This window comes from Plectropomus leopardus, chromosome 13 (genome assembly GCF_026936395.1).
Source record: "Plectropomus leopardus strain MGB_pleo_1.0 chromosome 13, ASM2693639v1, whole genome shotgun sequence".
NCBI lineage: Eukaryota > Metazoa > Chordata > Actinopteri > Perciformes > Serranidae > Plectropomus > Plectropomus leopardus.
This window is the reverse complement of record NC_142188.1, coordinates 7,746,396-7,766,975: the sequence shown is the minus strand read 5'-3', so window position 1 is coordinate 7,766,975 and position 20,580 is coordinate 7,746,396. Positions and strand designations below refer to the sequence as shown.

The following is a 20,580-nucleotide window of genomic DNA, read 5'->3' as shown; positions in this document are numbered from 1 at the left end:
TTATTATTATTATTATTATTGGTAATTTTCTGGTCATTTTTGGGTAACTTTTTTGGCCAAATATTTTTGCCAATATTTGGGTTATTTCTCCCACGTCTTTGAAAGAAATCAAGCCGCTTTCCTCAGATTTTTTAACAAATAAATGAGTTTTAGGTAAAATGTTGCTCTTCCAAACGGCAGACGGCAGTAGAGTCCAGAGGAAGTCGTAGTAGAAGAAGAAGAAGGTCATGTTGTTTTGAAGCGTCATTTCCTGTCAGCGAAAGCGTGCTGCATGCTAAAAAGGTAAAACGCATTTCACACACGCTAAATGTTATCATATTCCGTTTTCAACAAACTCTTGTCGCTCCTGAACGAGTTTTACGTATTTCTTAACAAATAACTTACATTTGTCACTTTATTTCGGCTCATTTTAACCGCTTTCTGTCATCCTGTTAGCAGCGCTATCATGCTAGCTTCTTAGCTAACACTTCATGTTTGATTTGAATGGAAGATTTTTGTTATTTTGTACTAAAACAAAACAGTCAAGTCAGTCACAACAAGCTTCATACCATTCATAACATTTCACGATTTTAATTATAATATAAAGGGGAATTTTAATTTTTAAATTCACAACTATGAAAAGTGTTTGTATTTTAATCCTTGGTGTTTAATTGTTGAATAGTTTAATATTAAAAATGTCCAAACATGAACTGATTTAACTAAAATGTACAAGGATACGATTTTTATGAGTTACATGGTCAAAGAAGGGGTTTGACAGCCACCAGGTGCCTACAGGGATTATTGTAAAATTATTTATTTTGTATAGTTTTGTATTGTTTCCTTTTTCTATCTCCTCTTTTTCTGTAAGACAATGTAAATATGTTTATATGTAGTTAAATATGGTCTGTAGAGTTCATAGTTTATACATAACTGTAAGTATATTTACATGTAGTTATGTATGTCTGTATAATTTATTGTGTATAGATAATTTATTGTTTAAGATAATTCAGTGTATTTAATATCAAATATTTTTCAATAACTGATGGGGGGGGTTAATAAGTTTGCACTCCTTTTTGGACATGTATGTATGTTTGTGTGTGTTTACACATTCATTCTTTCCATTTCCGTTTTTTACATGTTCAGAGTAAATTTATATTCAATTCAGTGTTTCGGTTATTTTGCAGGAAAATGGCAGCGGACAGCAGAACCGAGGACTACCCTCACGAGATAAACGAGCAGCTCACAGGTTTCAACTCCTCAGTCTCTTCTGTCAAAGACATGATACAGAAGTTAATATCGATGCCCAGAAATGACCTGCTGCAAAAGGTAGGCTGAACTTTATTTTGTCGTTTAACATGTCGTAGAGATTATCATATTGAAAACATACAATACAAATAATTTTGGTTATTTTCATATGTGAAAAAGAGGTGAAACGTTTCAAAATAACTTGCATGTGCATTTTAAATGCTAAATATTGTGTTAGCTAATGAAATATGATGCATAGATTTTGCAAGTCTGATATGCAGATCTGTCCAGTGCAGATTAAAAAAATCTTTGCTCCTGTATTGCTTTTTATTTATTGTGGTAATTACAATTATATAGATTAAAGATTTTTGTACTTAACGTGTGTAGGAGTGTAACCATGCATTGATCCAGAGCAAAGGGCAGATTTAAAAATCAATGATCAGATGCAGGGTTGGAAATAAGCACCAGCCCAATGCAAGTAAAATATGCAAATAGCTGGGTGATTTGTTTCACACGCAAGCCTCAAAAAATTTTAATGGTTTATCTGTTAAATTGTTTTTGACATTTTCTTGAGGTCATTTTACTTTACCTTTTCTTTTCTTTTTTCCCCCTTATTTTTAGCAATTTTTTAAATGTAACTTTTTACCAATGTCTTGCTAATTTGAGGTCAGTTTTTTTGTTAAATTCCTCACTGCCATCTTCCCATGTTTGCCATCTCTAAGATACGCCTTTATTTTGAAATTTCCATGGCACGTCTGTGTCATTGCTTCTTTCCAAGTCAATATTCAGAAAGTGCCAGACAGATAATGGTAAGCAATAAAGAAAAAGACAATAAGAATATTTACCACTGGGGCGCTTAGTAGCTCAGTTGGTGAAGCGGGCGCCCCATGTACAGAGTTTTTGTCCTCGCTGTGGTGGCCACAGGTTCGATTCCGACCTCGGCCCTTTGCTACATGTCATCCCTTCTCTCTCTCTGTCTTTCACACTTACGCTTTTCTACCTTCAATAAAGGCAAAAAGAAAGAAAAAATGCATTTACCATTAATGTCTCATATCGATCGCAGGCCCTTGAAATGAATCCATTCAAAATCGTATTGTGGCAGATTTTTCGATATCACCAAACATCGTCCCAAAGGATGAATTTAAATTTGTTGCGTGATGAAACATTACGCTCCTGTTGACAGCTGGACCCTTTGGATCAAGCCAAGCTGGATCTGATGTCTGCCTACACCCTTAATTCATTATTCTGGAGTAAGTTTCTTTTTTAATTATTATTTACTGTTTTAAAAAAGGTTGCAGAATACACAACTGTTTCTATGCAGGAAAAGTGTTTACGTAAATGTACTGAATTTAATATAATTTAGATTTTACTGCCAGCCAAAGGATTTGTGAAACACAGTAAATGCGATGAATGACATTATGGACTGTTACCACTTTTTGTTTATGAGCTGTAGGATAGTTATCCACATGTGGTCAGAGAACAGGAAAGCGTGCCAGCTTTCTGTGACATCTGCTTATGATTTTATAAGTAAAATTTCTGTGAGGAAGTAAAAAACACAATATATTCAGAAAAAACTAGGGGTTGACCGATATTGGTTTTATTAGGGCTGATATCGATTATTAGTGGGTAAAGAGACAAATAACTGATATTTGGAACTGATGTTCAATAAAAATGAAAATCTTTCTGTCAATATTTAGAAACTCCAACATAAAACTTTGTCTAATTGCCTTTAGCAAATGTTTTATCAAAACTGAGCATCATTTACAGTAAGTTCCTGGCTTTTTTTTTTAAATAAAGTCAAGTGAAATTTTAAATTTCAAAACATGAAATTAAATTTAAAAAAAGGTTTTGGGGTGTCCGGTGGCTCAGTGGCTAGAGCAGGCGCCCCATGTACAGAAGCTGTGTCCTCGCCACAGCGGCCTTAGGTTGCTGAATGTCCTTTCACGCTAAGTCTTTTCTATACATTAAGGCCATAAAAGCCCCAAAAAATCATCTTTTAAAAAGAAAAAAAAGGTCTTACAAAGTAAAATTTCCTCCCGTGCTGACACTTTCTTTGCATTTTTAATTAATTAATTTTATCAGCAGTCATTAAAATAAAATATGAATATAAAAAGTAAAATGCCAATACAAGTATTGATCCCAATCATTGGCCAGGCCAATGATCTGTTGACCCCTAGACAAACATACAAGCAGCTTTACTTCTAGGTTGTGTATTTCAAAGAGCCTTGAATGAGTTAGTTTCAGAATTAAGGTATATTAGTGGTCTTTTTGACATAATGTGGACATGTTTTTTACTGTTGTTTTTGTTTACAGTGTACTTGGTCACACGAGGCGTAAATCCCAGAGAACATGGAATCAAACAAGAATTGGTGCGTATGTTTTTTTTTCACTGTCTGACTTTTTCACCCGATCTCTTCTTCTCTGCATTAAAACGGTCTCTCTTCTTCAGGAGCGAATAAGGACGTACATGAACAAAGTCAAAGAGATAACAGACAGGAAGAAAGCGGCCCGTCTGGACAAGGGGGCTGCTTCACGTTTCGTCAGGAATGCTCTCTATGATCCAGACGACAAAGATTCACGAAAAAAAGCAGCATCCAAGAAAACAGCCGACACACATTCTGACAGCCCGGAGTCGAAGCGTCCAAAGCAGAGATGAAGTAAAGACGCAGCTGGACAGTCTCGTCCTAACGCATTTTATACTTTTTTTTTTTAAGAGACAAACAGTTTTTACTCACAAGGCAAAAAAGCAACGACAGGCATTGTATAAGACGATATTAAACATACAACAAAATACACTTTGTGTACCTCAGTTTCTCAGCGGTCAGAAAATGGGGAAAAAACACTTTTTGCCAACTACGATACACCATCGATACACGAGTGAAAAATTGGGTCCACTGACGTATTGAAATATGTCACTTAAGATTTTTTTTTTTTAAGATAAATGAGAAATATTAATTTCTATTTTGAAACAGATTCTATGAATCAAAAGTTGTTCTTTGGGATGTTTTTACACGTGTCATGTGTCAAACATATTGATGAAATATTTTTGGTGATGTATTGCTCCCCGGATCGACTTAAGTATAAAAATCCTCACCAAACATTATGCTGGATTTTCTTCTTTTTTTCCTATAGACATTTTTTTTATACAGACATTTTGACTTGTAATAGTAGGAAAAGCGCAGGTGTTACATGCTAACGATGGCTCTGATGTTCCAGTGAGAGAGACAGTCAGCCAGCATGTGCGATATTAGGACCCTAAAAGTCTGCATTTTATTTTTTGTTCAGTGCTGTACGATCTCTCTGGCAGTCTTAAATGAAAACAAATGTATCTTTGACTTTTTCTCACATATTTAAGATAAGTGTATATTATTATTGTTATTATTGTTATTGACAATGATAATGATGATAACAACAATAATACTGTACAATAATATTATTTTTTATTAATAATTAATATTATTTACATAGCAGTTTTCATGCCTTACCACAAAATGCTTGCTGGAATAAAAGATTTACAGAATGAAAATTAAATTAAATAAAAAACCAGATTAAATAAAAAAATAAATAAACCTGACAACAATGATAATTTTAATAACAATAATAATGATAATAGTAACTTTTTTTATATAACAGTTTTCATGCCTTAGTACAATGTGCTTTCCAGATTAAAAGATTTACTGAATAAAAATTAATAAAATCAGAAACCCATGTAAAAAAAATCAAAAGAATCTTTTTAAATAAACACTTTTAAAATTTAAATTGATAAAAGTGCAAAATATGGAAGTGCCTATACAAGTAGTGACGTGATGAATCCAAAACAAGCAAACTTTGAATATGTAATGACGATAAAGTGAAAATAAATACCATAAAATAGTAACTTTGTAGACCTTCTTGTATAAGTGAGTTTTAAGGCAGCACTTAAAGCTCCGGTGGAATCTGCTGATTTCACATCGACGCAGTCAACATTAAAGATGAAATTAGCGATAAATGTAGTGCTGCAGTGTGCTTAATTATAGGGCACCTAGAACAGCAAAGAAGTTAACATAAAAAGTTAGGGAGAGAGGTTCGAAAGCCTTCATGCACAAGTTAAAATTGTGTATGCTTAATACAAATCAAGCGGAGCATTGCTTAATTAATTGTAGGAATTTGCAGTGGCCCCTTGTGGGTCAAACCTGTGACCTTCTGATTACAAACGGCCCCTGTAACCATCACAAACAGAGCTGTAGCTGCATGGCTGCACAAAATAAGCGTAGGCCGTAATGAGACTTCCTTTTATAAAAACCAGCGTCACATTTGATAAAGACACCCATACAGCTTCCTTTTTCAAACTCCCTCTGGACAGCAGAGATCTTAATCTTAATGTACCCGCAACTCACTGCAGCCCTCTAATCAAGCCCAGGAAACAGCGCGGCAGTGAGTTAGATTCTCAGGAATGTATCTTTTCATTCTTTTCATCATCTTTCCTTTTCTCATCCTCCCTGCAGCAAGCGTCCAAAAATGACATTTGTTTTGCCAAACCACCCCACTCCATCTTTTTGCTTTTTCCACCAAGTTGTTGTTTCTAACTGTTCAAAGACGTGTGTCAAACTTTGCCTGATGAACAGCCCCGTCTGCATATTGGAAAAATATGGATTTTTCCACTTTTCTCCCCCCCTCCTCCGTAACGTTCGCCTTCCTATGCCCTCTTCCCCACATGTGCTCAGTATAAAGGAGTTAGGTCACTGCGCGAGCAAATTTGAACAAACAAACTCTCATGTTGAAATTGTTCGCCCTAACAAGCTTCAAACCCGGGTTTGTCCCGCGGATGTTTATTTATGCTGTTTATGAGCAGCTTGTGGTGAGGAAGTTTATATTATGTGGAGTGAAAGGCATCAGACCAAATGACCTCCTCAGGCAAGATGAACGTGGAAGCAGCCCTCCTCTCCGACTCCTCTGTCTCCTAAAAAGATGAAGTGCGCTGCAGGCAGACTGCATTAATCTGCTTGGTGCACCAAATGAGTTCAGCACATTGGAAGAAATCATGTAAATTTTCAGTAAATAGATGCTGTAAACAGATATAGGCTAATGATTAACCATTTAAGCAACCAACGAGCAACTTTACAAAAAATTACCCTAGAAAAAACAAGGAATTAGTAAAAATTAGTAAAAAAAGAAAATTACCTGAAATTAGCAACAAAAAAAAAAAGACAGACAAGAAAAATAACAAAAACAAAAAATGACATAAAAAATGCCAAATAAAATAAAAATAATATAGATATAATTTCCAAAATGTAGTATTACTTCAATTTTTAAGTAATTTTATGATAATTATGAATTTAGTTGTGATATTTTTTCTAGTTATTTAATACTTCTGATTAAATCATCTCGTCACCTTTTACTATTTTTTTTTTGCAATTTGACATTTCATGCCAAGTTGCTGATTGCCTTTTTTCTGTATTTTTGAAAGAAACCAATTTGCTGACATTTCAAAAGCTTAAATGCTTGTGAAAGGCGTCTAAATGCAGTAAAAGAAAATCGATGTCGATCCATGTTTCAAAGGGTTAAAATACATCACATTTCAACAAAACTTTAAAAAGAATGTATATCAATAAGTCGCAATAAACCAAAAATGCATTTTTCAATCTGCCTGTTTCTTCGACCAGCTTGCAGTGGAAACCAAAGTGCTGATCTGCTCAGAAAAGATAATTTATGACCAAGGCAAGAGTGAATGTTTTTAGGTCATGATATTCCAGTTAAATGGAAAGCCGTGGAAACCTTTTTTTGGGAGATTCAAGGCTCATTTTTAACCTTGAAAACAGCAGCTGACAGAATGATCTCACCACAGGATCCATTTGTCAGATTTTCCCGAGCTTTCATATCACATGGTCTTTATCAACAGACGAGGTCAAGATATCTAGATGTTAAAATTGACTTTTTTTCCACGCTTTAAAACAAAACTTCACCCACAAAGTCAGTCATGCCGTGTTAACTTGAATTCAGTGAGAAAAATTTGCTTCCTGCAAAAAATGGCAAACATATTGATTTATTGATTGATTGATTTATTGGGGACAGTGTTTAACAACCGAGGTACTCTACCACAATTTTTGCAGTATAATCCAAGTTTCATGTATCCAGTTGTATGCTCAGTACTTTATCAACTCATGTCACTAAGAAATTTTGGAGTAAGATCCTGACGCCAAATGAAATGTTTTCCAACCGTATCTGCTAGACTGCGTCAACAGAAAATGCAGATGTGCAGAAACGCTTGCAACGTTTTTATACACTGTTGCACCTACCTTGGCAGCGTGCTTCGCCGCTGGATGGCGTCAGCATGAAAAACTACCCCGGACTTTCATGCAGGAGTCTGGTGTTTGCTTCCTGTCTGAATGTGATGGGCGTTTTTCTCTACACCTTACTGTGTGCCTCTGCTGCTTACTCCGATTCATCTGTGCAAGCATGTGCTTTTGTTGACGTCCGGGCGTGGCTTTTCATGTGCTTTTGTTGACGTCCGGGCGTGGCTTTTCATGTGCTTTTGTTGACGTCCGGGCGTGGCTTTTCATGTGCTTTTGTTGACGTCCGGGCGTGGGTTTTCATGTGCTTTTGTTGCCTAAGCATAACCACGTGCAGCGTAATCCCACCATGTGCTTGTGCTGACAGCAGAGTATCGCCATCCTGGAACGTCAACAGCTGACGCAGAAGGATACCTAAAACATAATATGTAGACGTGAAAGTCCACAGACAAAGCGGCAATATGTGACGACTTGAGATCTGAACACGTTGGAAAGGCTGTCTGATTGACAATTACTGAGCATACGACTAGATAAGAGACTTGAACTATACTGCATGAATTGTGTAAGTTTGCTGTCAATTAAAAGAATATTTAAAAGAAATGCGTTTCCTGTGCACAAAAGGTAATTTTGTGTTTTCCTCGTCCATGTTGGCTTAAACGTTGAGATTCAAGGTTAAGTAATAATTTTACACAGGTGCAAACAAAACAATGTCAACAAAGGAAAAGGAGAAGCTGTCAGCCGTTGGTGAAACAACATGGCAGGGTTTCAAAAACAAATTTGTTTTGGCTTGATGACATCCTTGCAGGTCTGAATGTTGCATGAATAAAAGAGTTATGAGTTTTCACATTTCAGTGCTTGGACAGCTTCTCCTTTTTTCTTTGTGCAAAACACCTGTGACATGCTGTCTGTCTCATAATTGAACCTCAAAAAGCTTTTGGCGAAATGCACATTGTGTAGAAATGAACAATACTCAGTTTTAATAACATATTTGCACAGATTGACGGGCACAGTTTTTGTCTTTGAGCTGCCTTCTGTCGTTTTTCACTCAATTCGTCACGTCTGTTTTCATAACAGCGGAAAAGTAAATACATCTTATTTATAGCAGCTAATCCCGCGTCTGAGTGATGTTTTATGATTTACAAACCTCAAGTACACCACCCATACAGACTTAAAAACATTTGATTGCAGCCCACGCTGCAGGGAAAGATGAGGTATTATGAAGGCCTCTGGAACAAGCTTTGCTTTGAATAAGTGGGTGAAACTGAGAGCGAGTGAAGGACGGACATTGCAGCTTTATTCTGTCTGACACATCAGGAATTCCATGCAGTCATTTGTGCCACTTTCTATTCACCTTGGCCCCGCTGACAGAGCCGCTGATTAATCATGATAACAATGTTTTCCTTTTATTTAGCCCTCACCTCCCAGCGCCGGGACAAATTACTTTCTGTAAGAGTCAGCAGGTGCGACTGAAGCTCGGACCACCGGGGTCTTTAGATCCTCTAATGCAACTAAATGTTTTTTTTATTTTAAAGTGAGAGGACTGTTAATGGTTTTTACTACTAATATTAAATAAATCAAGCTAAAAATATTCACTTCTATTTGAACAAGACAACACTGCTCAATTTTAATGGTTTAATGGTGGAGGACAAAAAAACCAGGCGCTGGACAAGAGATAATACAAGACAAGAAAAAAAAAGTCCATACAGATTCACTCATAACTATTTAATTCAGTTACCACCAAGGTTTCAAGCTACATGCTCTTTATCAGACACTCAATATACACAGAAGTGATGCTTTTCTCAGAGTCAGCATCACTTCTGTGTCAATTACTGTGATTTTTCTTGGTGATGTTGCGCCGAAACATAACATGCAGACTGATATGGATCAGTCGCTTTGTTTTGCCTCTTTATCTTTTTCTAATCCATCTGACGCGTTTCTGCAGTGCGTTAATTCGCAGTTCAGTTCAGTGATGCTCGTTCACTTTTCTTTAACAGTTGGTTGAAAAACTAAAGGAGTACCTGCAGTACTTCATCAGAAAGAAGACGAAACTCAAATGCACCTTTCATAATTTTTTCATTGCTCTCTCTTCCTTTAACTCTCTACCTCTCTCTCCTCCACCACTGTGCGTCCCAGTGGGGTTTGGCTGCATTAGAAAATGACGCCATGCTGAAAACATGCACAGAGCGGGGCCTTGAACCCTCCTCGCTAAACACATCACATCATCATCACACTTTATTGAGTTTCCATCCTTTACATTACCTTTCTCCTGCCAGTGTTTAATCTACAGAGAGAAAAAAACTACACAGAAACTCTCCTCACTGAAGGGCTGGCCTGCCGTCTGTCAGACTTAAATGAACTATTAGGAATGAAAATCATTTTTAGAGATCCAAGCTTGGGCGTGGAGGGTTATAGGTTCAAACAGGGAGAAACTGAGAGAATCTATGTGCATAAATCTTTTCTTTTAACTCTTTGAAACCTGGAACGACATCAGTTTTTCTGTGCTGCATTCAGAAAACTTTCACAAGCTATTTAACCCTTTGAAACCTGAGCAAATGTATTTCCTTTAAACACTCTGGAAAAGGCAATGACCAACTTTGCAGAAAAAATTGAAATAAACAAATTGCAATGGATTAGTAAAAGGTGACAAGGAAACATCCTGAAAATTTGTTTTAAAAAAGGGGGGATTTAAAAAAAACAGAGAAAAATGTCCAGAAAACAGTTTTTATAAATATTATAGTTATATCTTCAAATGGTATGATAGAAAATCTTTTTTTAATACAATTTTCAGCATCGTTTAGGCCATTTGCTCTTTGGTTTTACATATTTTCAGGTAATTTTCTTGTAGCTTTCTATGTCATGCTTTTTTGGGCCATGCTTGTTAAGTTGCCCTTTTTTAAATACAATTTTCAGCACTTTTTGGGTCACTTTCTTTTTGTTTTTACTTTTCTTTCTTTCTTTTTTTCAGGTAAATGTCTTAAAACATTTTACTTTGTGCTATTTTTGGGCCGTGTCTTGTTAAGTTGCTCATTGCCTTCCCTCCATGTTTTTGATGCAAATTAAATCAGTTTGCTCACATTGTAAAGAGTTAAAGTCAGAGTGGTAGATGAGGATGAAGGTAAAATTAAACATCCATATTAAACAGGGATTATTCCTCTTCTCTCTCCCATGTGCAGACCAGCTTTATGATGATGTCACTGCGACTCTGTGGCCATTTGAAGACCTCATCTATAACTGTGGCCCGGTGTTTACCTCTGCTGCGGACCTCACTTTAAACACTCCATATGGCTGCAATGTGAAATCAGGGCTTTCCCCCTTTAAACCGTGGGCTTCCGATGCATAAAGCCGCAGGATAACTGCTCAGCCATCAAAGAGCTGAACGCAAAACCATCTCTGAGTCCTCTACACACAAGCACACGTGCACATGCACACACACACACACACACACACACACACACACAGAGGGAGTTAGGCAGCTGCAAGCACACTGTGAGAGCAGGAAAGCACTCACCGTTACACATGCTGAGGGGCGTACAAAGACACACAGAGAAAATGGCTTACACGTGCATCTACGCACACTCGAGGGTTGACTGGAGGTGTGTAATGGATTGGATCCCCCTCATAATTCGTGGGACAGCGTTGTCTTCGAGGTCCGCACAGAGGCGGATGAGACCACAGCTGTTTGGACATAAATTTCCAGAGGAATGCCTTAAGTCCGAGCCCTCAGCATAAATAGCATGACTGAAAATTCCTCTCCACATGACAAATGATCGCCCTAAGGACTGTTGTGTGTGTGTGTGTTATTGAGTGTGTTTGTGAGTGGATGTGTGTAAAAAGAGTTTCTTGAGCAGGCATGTACAAGATCTTTGAATACATGTATCTGTTTCTATGAGTGTGTATGCATACCTTGAAGCAGGAGGAGGTGTGTGTGTGTGTGTGTGTGTGTGTGTGTGTGTGTGTGTGTGTGTGTGTGTGTGTGTGGGTGTGAGAGGATGAAATGGCGTGCAGACAGGAGTAGGTGTCCTCTGTTGAATCATGAAGACTCAACAGCTGGAGAGGGAGATGACGGCAGCTGGCCAGGTCTCATAAAAAAATCTCACATTTCTCTGTATACAGTAGCTAATGCTGGAGTCGTGTTAGCATACAAGTGTGCAGGTTTATAGGAATATTTCGGATAGATTAGGTTGCATGCAGCTTGTAGCGTGTGATATTGTTTTGCCAACGAGGCAACGGTCTCAATCCTACGTCTCATATGTCTTCATTTACAGATATTGCATGACTGCATATATATATTATGGGTGGATTATGAAACAATGGGCCCCGGGGCACAGACATGTTAAAGGCCCACGGCCTGAAACACACTCTCAGAGTTTGTGGGGATTTTGCTTCTTTATTTTTGTAGTCATGTTTTGTTTTTTTTTATATAGTCATTTTGTGTCTTTTTTTGGGTAGTTTCGTGTCTCTTTTTGGTTGTTTTGCCCCATTTCCAGTCAATTTGTGTTGTTTTCTGGTGTGTTTTTTTGTTTTTTTGTGTTTATTTGTGGTCATTTTGTGTGTTCTGTTTGTTATGCCCCTTTCGTGATTATGTTGGGTCTCATTTTAGTTGTTTCGTGTCCATTTCTGTTGAGAATGCTCCTTTTGTAGTAATTATGTGTCTTTTTTGTAGATGTTTTGCACTGCTTGTAGTCATTTTGTGTCCCTTTTGTGGTTGTTTTGTCCCTTTTTTCGTCTTTTTTTCGTGTTTAAGGTAATTTTGTGCCTTTTTGTTGTTTTTTGTTTCTGTGTAGTCATTTTGTGTCTCTTTCTGTTTGGCCCCTTTTGTGGTTTTTTTGTGTCTCTGTTGTCATTTTTGTGTCACTATTTGGTTATTTTACTTCTCCATGAGGTCATCACGTGTCTTTTTTGTCTCTTTGTGGTCATTTTTTGTAATCTTGTATTTGTCATTATTTGGTGTCTCTTTGTGTTAGTTTTGCCCTTGTGTGTTTTTTTTGTGTCTCTTTGTGGTCATTTTGTGTCTATTTGAGTTCATTGTGTGTCTTTTTTGATCATTTTATGTCCCCTTGTGGTTATTTTATGTCTCTTTGCAGTAGTTTTGTGTCTCATTGAGGTAGTTTTGTGGGTCTTTAAGCTAATTTGGTGGCATTTTTAAAATCATTTTGTTGCTCTTTGTGGTCATTTTAGTTTTTTTAGTTTCAGTTTTGTTTTGCCCCTTTTTTGTAGTTATTTTGTGTGTCTTGGACATAATTATGTGTCTTTTGTAGTTGATTTGGGTCTCTCTGTTTGCCCTTTTGTAGTTATTTTTGATATTTACAAATATATTTTACAGCTTTCGCTCTAATATTAATGTGGAGTCAGGTATTTACAGCGTTGATGTAGCACTTTAAGCTCCTGAACAAGGCTATCATTGCACTGCCAGCTTTCTTGATAAACTCTCATCTTGAACAGAGGGTTTCTGATTGATCTGAACCAAACAGCATTTTCAATCATTGGGGAAATATTCACAAGCTCGTCCAAACTACAAATTGAATTCTGTTCTTGTTGCGGGTTACGGGGCTCCTGAGCAAACAAACACAATAAGCTCCTGGACAACATCTCCTGTTTCTCCTCAGTTTCCCTCACAAGAGACGCACCTGCTGCAAATGGACAGCTAGAGTGCCTCCTGTACTCTCCGCACACCTAGTTTCCTCTGTCCCCCGATAAAATAACGGGGTTTATAGCACATCAATAACCCCTCTCATCCCTCTTCCCTCTTACATTCAGAGCCCAGGTTTACAGCTAGTGTGGGGCAGAAGGCTGCAGGCCTTGATGTGAGAGCCCGGGGCTAACGGTAGCGCTGGGTACTGTAAAGTGATGAAGGGCCTCCGTTTTTACGATGATGTGAATGATGTAGCCTGAGAGAGTAAAAGAGCTTGTGAGAGCAGCAGTGTGTCCATATACTGTACATGACTGGACTGCAAGGGGACTGGACAGATTATTCGCCCTGCCACTAAATATTTACATCGCCTTTAAGACTTTGCAGATGCTATAATCCCAAATGATGTATAGTAGGAGCAATGTCGACTACACTTGTAAATTAGCAACATTAAAAAGAGCCAATTAAAGGGAACTAAGCAAAACATCAGTGTTAAATTAACTTGAGTTCGAAAACATCGATTCCACAGACTAACGGGTAATTGAAACATTGAGCTACAGTGACTTTATAGCTTCACCGGTCAGTAAACAGGAGCTGACTTCACATCCATCACTGAAAAAAAATCAACGTGTAGAACTAAGAACTGATGAGGAAAAAGCTGCAGACATAAGCGTCTTCAGAAGCAGTAAAAAAACCAAAAAAAAAACAGGCTGTGGAAATCAGAAAGTACAGAGACTAACAAACTGTTGGTCTTTTTGTAGGATCTACATTTAAAAATATATAGAATATTACAAACTTCATCCTTAAGTAAGTTAAAGCTGAAGGTATTATTATAACTGAAGATAAGTTAATGTTAAAGTGGAAAACATACAGCAATATCACTGGAGTTGCATGCATCAGCTCACAACAATTAATTTCATTGCTTGTCTTAATGTGCATGTCTTCTCTCCAGGTTATTAGCAAAGATTCAATAATTTAAGCACTAAGGTTTCTATTAATACTACTACTAATAATAATGATAATGATAAAAACAAAAACAACACCAATAACATTTTTTTTACATAGGTTCCTGATCTTTAAAATGTTTTATCCTGTTAATCTTTAAATCCTGTCATGTAACATTATTATTATTATTATTATTATTATTATTATTATTATTATTATTATTATTATTACTATTATTTATAATATAATAATAATAATAATGTTATAAGACAGGATTAAAAGATTTACAGGATAAAACATTTTAAAAATCAGGAACCTATGTAAAACAAGTTATTGTTGTTATTATTATTATTATTATTATTATTATTATGTTATTAATAATAATAATAATATTTTTCAGTAATCATCTTTATTTTATTTTAGTTTATTTTAATAATAATAATAATAATAATAATTATTATTATTATTATTATTATTATTTACACAATATGGGGCATTGTAAAAGACATAAAATAAAACAAAATAAAACCATCACTAAAATACACACCTAACATAAAGCATGGTAAAATATATATATGTTTTAAAACTTTCTCAAGACTTTTAAACCCTGTTGGCAGTCCCTGCCAGCGCTCTTCATCCAGCCTGCAGTGTGAGCAGCACAGGAGGTTATGATGTGCTGAGGAGGGTCTGCTGGCGGCCACAGGGGGGCAGTCTAACACCGCAGTACGGAGCGCTTTTCTCCGGTCAGGCTTGAGTGGCACGCTGAGGTTTGCTTTTCCTCCTACCGCAGAGCAGATTGGAGAAGATTAGCCCTCGCTTGGCCGGTAATCACCCTTATCACACGAGTAAAACGACAACAATGCAGAGAGTTTAATGGTAGCGGTAATTGTTGTGGAAGTCCCATGTTATGCTGCGGTGGCGTGATGAATGACAGCCGCAATGCGCCGCGCTGTGAGGAGATTTGCTGCATGCTTGTTATTTAGAGCCATTTGTTCTGGTTGCGAGTTTCCTCTGGGGTTGTTTGGCTGAGGGGAGTGACTTCATTTCAAAGAGGAGGAAAAGTTTTTTTCTTTCAATGAAAACAAAAAGTTTAAGTTGTTGATTATTTTTAAAGTGATCCTGTGTTGACAGTGCTTGGAAGATTACTTTTGAAATGTAATTGTTACAGATTACTAGTTACCTCGTTCAGTTGTAAAAAGTTATGCAACTATTTTAATTATTTCATCAAAGTAATGCAGCCTAATTGATTGATAAATTGATGTCTTTATTTTGAACATGTAAAATGCAGCAAAAAAGGGGGAAAAGACATAATAAATAATAAAATAAATTATTAATTGTCCTAATTTACATGTGCAACAAGGATTATAAACTTAATCCTACCCCTTTACTCAATTATTAAATTATCATGAATAACTATAAGAAATCCTAATCTCATCATACATGTACACATGCACATGCACACACACCTACATATAAATATTTACAATTCTTTCAAACATCTGAACAATTCTTCTCATACATCTTCTTCTTTAATTTGATTACTTTTTGATTACTTTTGCCAACAAATGTTTAAAACACAAGTTGTCAAAAGAAAGCATTACTGCACATAAGAAAGACGTAAAGCAACAGCATTGTTTTATTCAACATATAAACTTTTTACTGAAAAGATTTTTTTTCACATGTGACCTCTTTGTCATCGCCAACATTTTGACTAGTAACTGTAATTTAATTACATATTTTTTCTCAGTAACTGTAACTGATTACAATTACTTTTATTTTGTAATTTAATTATAATTTGTAATGTCTAACTAGTTACTCCCCAACACTGTGTGTGGATGTGTGTGAAAGTATACAGTGTGTACTTTTCTGTTTTCTGTGCTTTCCTGTCTCGAGACATGGACTTTAATTGTAAATTTAAACTGTAAAAGATAAAATATTTCACGTAAGTGTAGATGCATAAATAATCATGTTGGACTTAAATCTTTCCAGTTATCCACACATATAACAGTAAATGCATTTTGGCTTTTGTATCCATTGACTCTAATTCACTAATTGTCTATTCACAGCTGTAAATCAGCATGAAAAGTGCAATCAAAATGATTGAGCAGGAACAGAAAACTTGATTGACAGTTGATATAAGACTTTCAATAAAAGTTGCTGGCAATATAAACCACATAATTCCCCAAAAAACTGTAAAAAAAAAAAACATGGATGTTCGACGTTTCGCTTGCTGCAGGCAGTACAGGCTAATCATGATCTAATACACGGCCACTGCATGCTTGGATTAACATCAATTGGCTGTTTTTTCTGTGCATGTAGCTGTGTGCATATAATTGTGTACGAGTGTGTGTATCTTTTGTAGCTGTGTCGGTGTTAATGTGCATGTGTGTGTGTAAGAAACAGAGATTACAGTGCTCTTCAGTGACGGTTTGGAATGCTTCATACCGAGACAGCTGCAGTCTAGACTGTCATTCTCGCGTCACTTTATCGCTTTGGGCCTGAAAGACAAATAAGGAGGAGCACCCAGATATGCAGCCTCATCTGATAAGAGAGGTGGTAAGAGGATCTGCTGATGACTCCTTCAAACTAGCATGAAAAGGCAGCTTTGGTGTCTGATACAGCAAGTGCTGTCAAAGGGTTTTCGGGGCCCGGTGATGACTAAAGAGCATGAGCTGTCCATCATCTACACTGTAAAATCTGAGACGCTGACCTTACATAAAATAATCTAGTAAAATGATTGCCTTGAAAAAGTGAAGTGAATATAATGTAGAAGTCTTGATTTCTGTTTACTTTATATCAAAGTGTTCATTTTACTTAAAATTTAGCTGTATTTACTTATTTTTGTGAAGTTGTGGCAACTTAAAAATGACAAGTGACATTACCTTATGTTAAGTTTGCAACTTCAGTAAACCAAGTTAGTCTGACTTAACTTGATCATGACAAAGAGGATTGTAGCAACGATGAAGTTCAGAGACCTGCAAGTTCTGTTTTGTTAAAATGTTTAAAAAAATACAAATATGACTGACTCGCATGCAAACAGCAGAATACAGATGTATAGCACAATAAACTTTGTTTGCTGAAGTTGCTAAAACTTAAAAAGATTGATTTATTTAAACTTATCATGTTTAAGTTGCAACAATTTCACACAATTAAGTACAACCAACTTTTAGTAAATTTAACAATTAAATATAAAGTAAACATGAATTAAGATTAATAGATATATTTAGCTAGATTTTTCAAGGCAACCAGTTTCCTACTTTTTTTAAGAGTTTAATCAACTTGTCAAAATTTTACAGTGTGTGTGAGTAATGTGTTTATGCTGGCACTAAGCAAGAAAGAAAGAGCAGGTTCAGTTTTTTACGGACTTTTTTGATATATTGCATCATCAAAACCGAGTCTACTGTAAAACCCCAGATCTGCAAAAACTGAGATAAACTGATTTATTTGATTTGACCGCTGAAAGCTGTGAGAAACTTTCCAGCGCAGCCGGAGTAGGAAATGCCAGTCCTAATGTCAGAGGGCTGCTCCGTCCTATTATGGCAAATCGGAGCAGAATGTGTCATTAGCTAATCGAGGGCTGGTCTCTCCTCCTTTCCAAACAGCAGACAGAGGGCAGCCTCTGTCCCTGCCGCTCCAGCCTTCAAAGGCCCCCATTATACATCAATGGAGGGTAAACAGCGGCTCCCAAAAATGACGGTCTCCAAAGTTTAAAGCAACATCGTTTATCACCACTGCCAGCCACTGCAGGTGTGACCCCGTTCCCACAGCCTCATCGACAGCCTGGGCCAGGGAAAAAGTATGCCTGTGTGTGTGTGTGTGTGTGTGTGTGTGTGTGTGTGTGTGTGTTTTCATGTGCACGACATTCAAGCAGTACACCTATAACTGCAACATTATACTCACACAATACTTTGTTCTTTTGCTAAATAAGCATGACCTTTGATTGCGTCGAACGTGTCAACTAAAATTCTTGTCAAATACAGAAAAAGTGCTGCTTTAGGCAACCAAAACAGCTTTGATAGGATAAAGTTTTGGACATAACATTTATTTTCACTGAAAATTATAACTTTGCAAATGATTTTAAATGTCTTTGGATGAGCAAAAAGTGATTAATAGACCACCACAAATTTCTTTTAATGTCCCTACAACCCATTTGTATTTGTGTCTTCTGCAGGTGCAGAAATCTCTTTGTGGTGGATAAATGCATTTTTCTCATTTGATATAGAATCTGGTAGACAAATGCTGGAGTGTGCACACGTCTTTGGGCGTTCTTGACATGCAGGAAAAACTTTAACATCAACCCAAATAAACATATAGTAAATAGAAAGACAATACGACATATGTTACAGTTAAAAAAATACATTTGACCACATCACACAACTCCGTTCTACAATACCACACTTTATTACTCAAATATTTATTCTTCTCCGTGACTTAATCAATATCAATGAAGGCAAATTGGCTTTTAGGTAAGACAGTGTGTCAAGGAGAAAATTTATGGGATGGGTTCAGTATTAATGGACTTTTATTCATTCAACACATTTATGCATCTTGCCTTGTGTGTGTTTTTATAGGTTTTATATGTTAAAAGACTGCTTTTACCTATTAGAGCAGCTATGAGGAACTTTCATTTTTGTGTTGATTTTGGTGGAGAGGGGAATGTAGACTGCATTTCCCATGAGCACCAGCGCCTTGTGTCATAAGGATCTTTATCACACTTAACACACATTTGTTATTGAAAGGAGAAAAAGAAAGACGCAACTTATTTTTTACACTATTAAACTTTTTTAAACACTGCTGCCTGCAGGATGCATCGTGATGATGTAATGCATGTATTTGTGGCTGTGTAAGATTAATAACTGTGATATAATGATGAAAATGTGAAATGATGATGAAAGTCTCCAAAATAAACGTTGTTTTTGTACCGATCGTACACCTAGGTTACATGTAAGCTAACATAAATTCACAGATTGATGTAAAACCATGTCTGGTAACCATGTAAATATTTCGCTAATAAAATAGACATATTACATAACTGTCTAGGAGGAAGAGGGCCAGCTCAGGATGGGTTTTGAATCCTTTTAAAACCGGCCGTTTTCTCAATCTGTTGACTTCACTGTCCTTTTTAAGTTTGTTTTTTTTGTTCTTCAGTCATTTATTTTCTTTTTTGCTTGCTGATCCTAACCCATTACAGCTATAACCACAAAATATAATGTCAAAAACAAGATTTTCTAAAGAAAAATCTTCTCCTGCTTCTTTAAACTGGCCAACGTGCTAGTCATTGTGAAACTTTGCCTGGGAAAATGTAAACAAAGGCGCTTTCGGTCTTTGTGCGGTAAATCGTTTAGTCTTGTTTTGTGGGGATTTGGACCCACAGAAAGGCATTAATATGCTTTATAAATCACATATCTTCTAACTGATGGTCTTGTTTGCTTGTGTAGGTCTTATAGAGGCATCAGCGTTGAATTGAGGCGTCTCAAAACCACTTTTGTAGCTGCTTTAACATATGAGTGACACATTTAGCTCACTCAGTGAGGAGCCCTACAGATACTATCTGAGCTTTATTGTTTATGCGGGTTTTGGATGCTTAACAACTATTAAATGTCAATGACGTTTGACGTCGGTTTGCATTGAGGTTTTGGCAGATATTAAAGCCAAGTTAAGGAGGGAACCCAGATTCTTTGCCAGTGACCTCAGTTTCCACAGTCCCACAGTACGTCTGTGCTTTCGCCTTTCGGTTGACGTTTTAATTCAGTGTCCCGCAGTGCTGTGGGTGCATGCATTTTGAGTTTGGATGGCTCAAGATAAAACAAGGAGCTTTCAGCAAGGCAGCGTGAGCAGCGCACAGGGCTTAATTCATAGACAGCATGTTGCACATTAGCAAGTTTTCAGCTATCATTCGTGTGTGTCTTATTGAATAAAGGTTCATGTTCCTCAGTCAGTCTGACTGAACACCTCTGTTGCGTTTGTCAGATAGGTTCAGAGTCGGCTTAAGTTCTCAGACACAAGATTTTCCAAGGCCAGACAGCGATCAATAATTACTGTGACTGTGAAGTATATCAGAAGGATGTGACACAAAGCGGGTTTCCATCAACCCTCAAATTGTGTGGATTTACATTGTGAATATAAACTGTGCCAAATGGAAACAAAATACCATTTATCGCAAAGAAGTTTTTATGCTTGCATGAGGTGGTTTTTCAGGAGATTCAAAAAACCCCTATTTTGCAGAACTGCAACGGAATCACTTTTGTCACTTTCATAGGTTACATGATGCTATGGCTATGCACTTGTCCCTCTGGCATGATGCAGCATGCGCTACAAGAAGTGTTATTGTATTGCACAACTCTTCAAAAGTTTAGCAGATCATTCGGAAGTTTTGAATCCACAATTCCTCTGTGAAATCGTGGACTATCACCTCCCAGAAATCCCTCATATGAGGCCTCTCCCTCATATAAGGGGCTTGCCTTTCTATTATCGCTCAGATAATACGCTTACGATGCTTTTGGTTGCAAATAA

At 36.8% G+C, this 20,580-nt stretch overlaps 1 protein-coding gene across 1 annotated transcript; it reads left to right on the top strand.

Annotated features, from left to right (window-relative positions):
• Positions 1–173: 173 nt before the first annotated feature.
• c1d (C1D nuclear receptor corepressor) lies at positions 174–4,327 on the top strand. Its single transcript, XM_042480943.2, has 5 exons — positions 174–282; positions 1,164–1,305; positions 2,408–2,474; positions 3,538–3,593; positions 3,674–4,327. The coding sequence occupies exons 1-5, from the start codon at positions 272–274 to the stop codon at positions 3,878–3,880; spliced, it is 483 nt and encodes a 160-aa protein (XP_042336877.2). The 5' UTR covers positions 174–271; the 3' UTR covers positions 3,881–4,327.
• Positions 4,328–20,580: the final 16,253 nt, after the last annotated feature.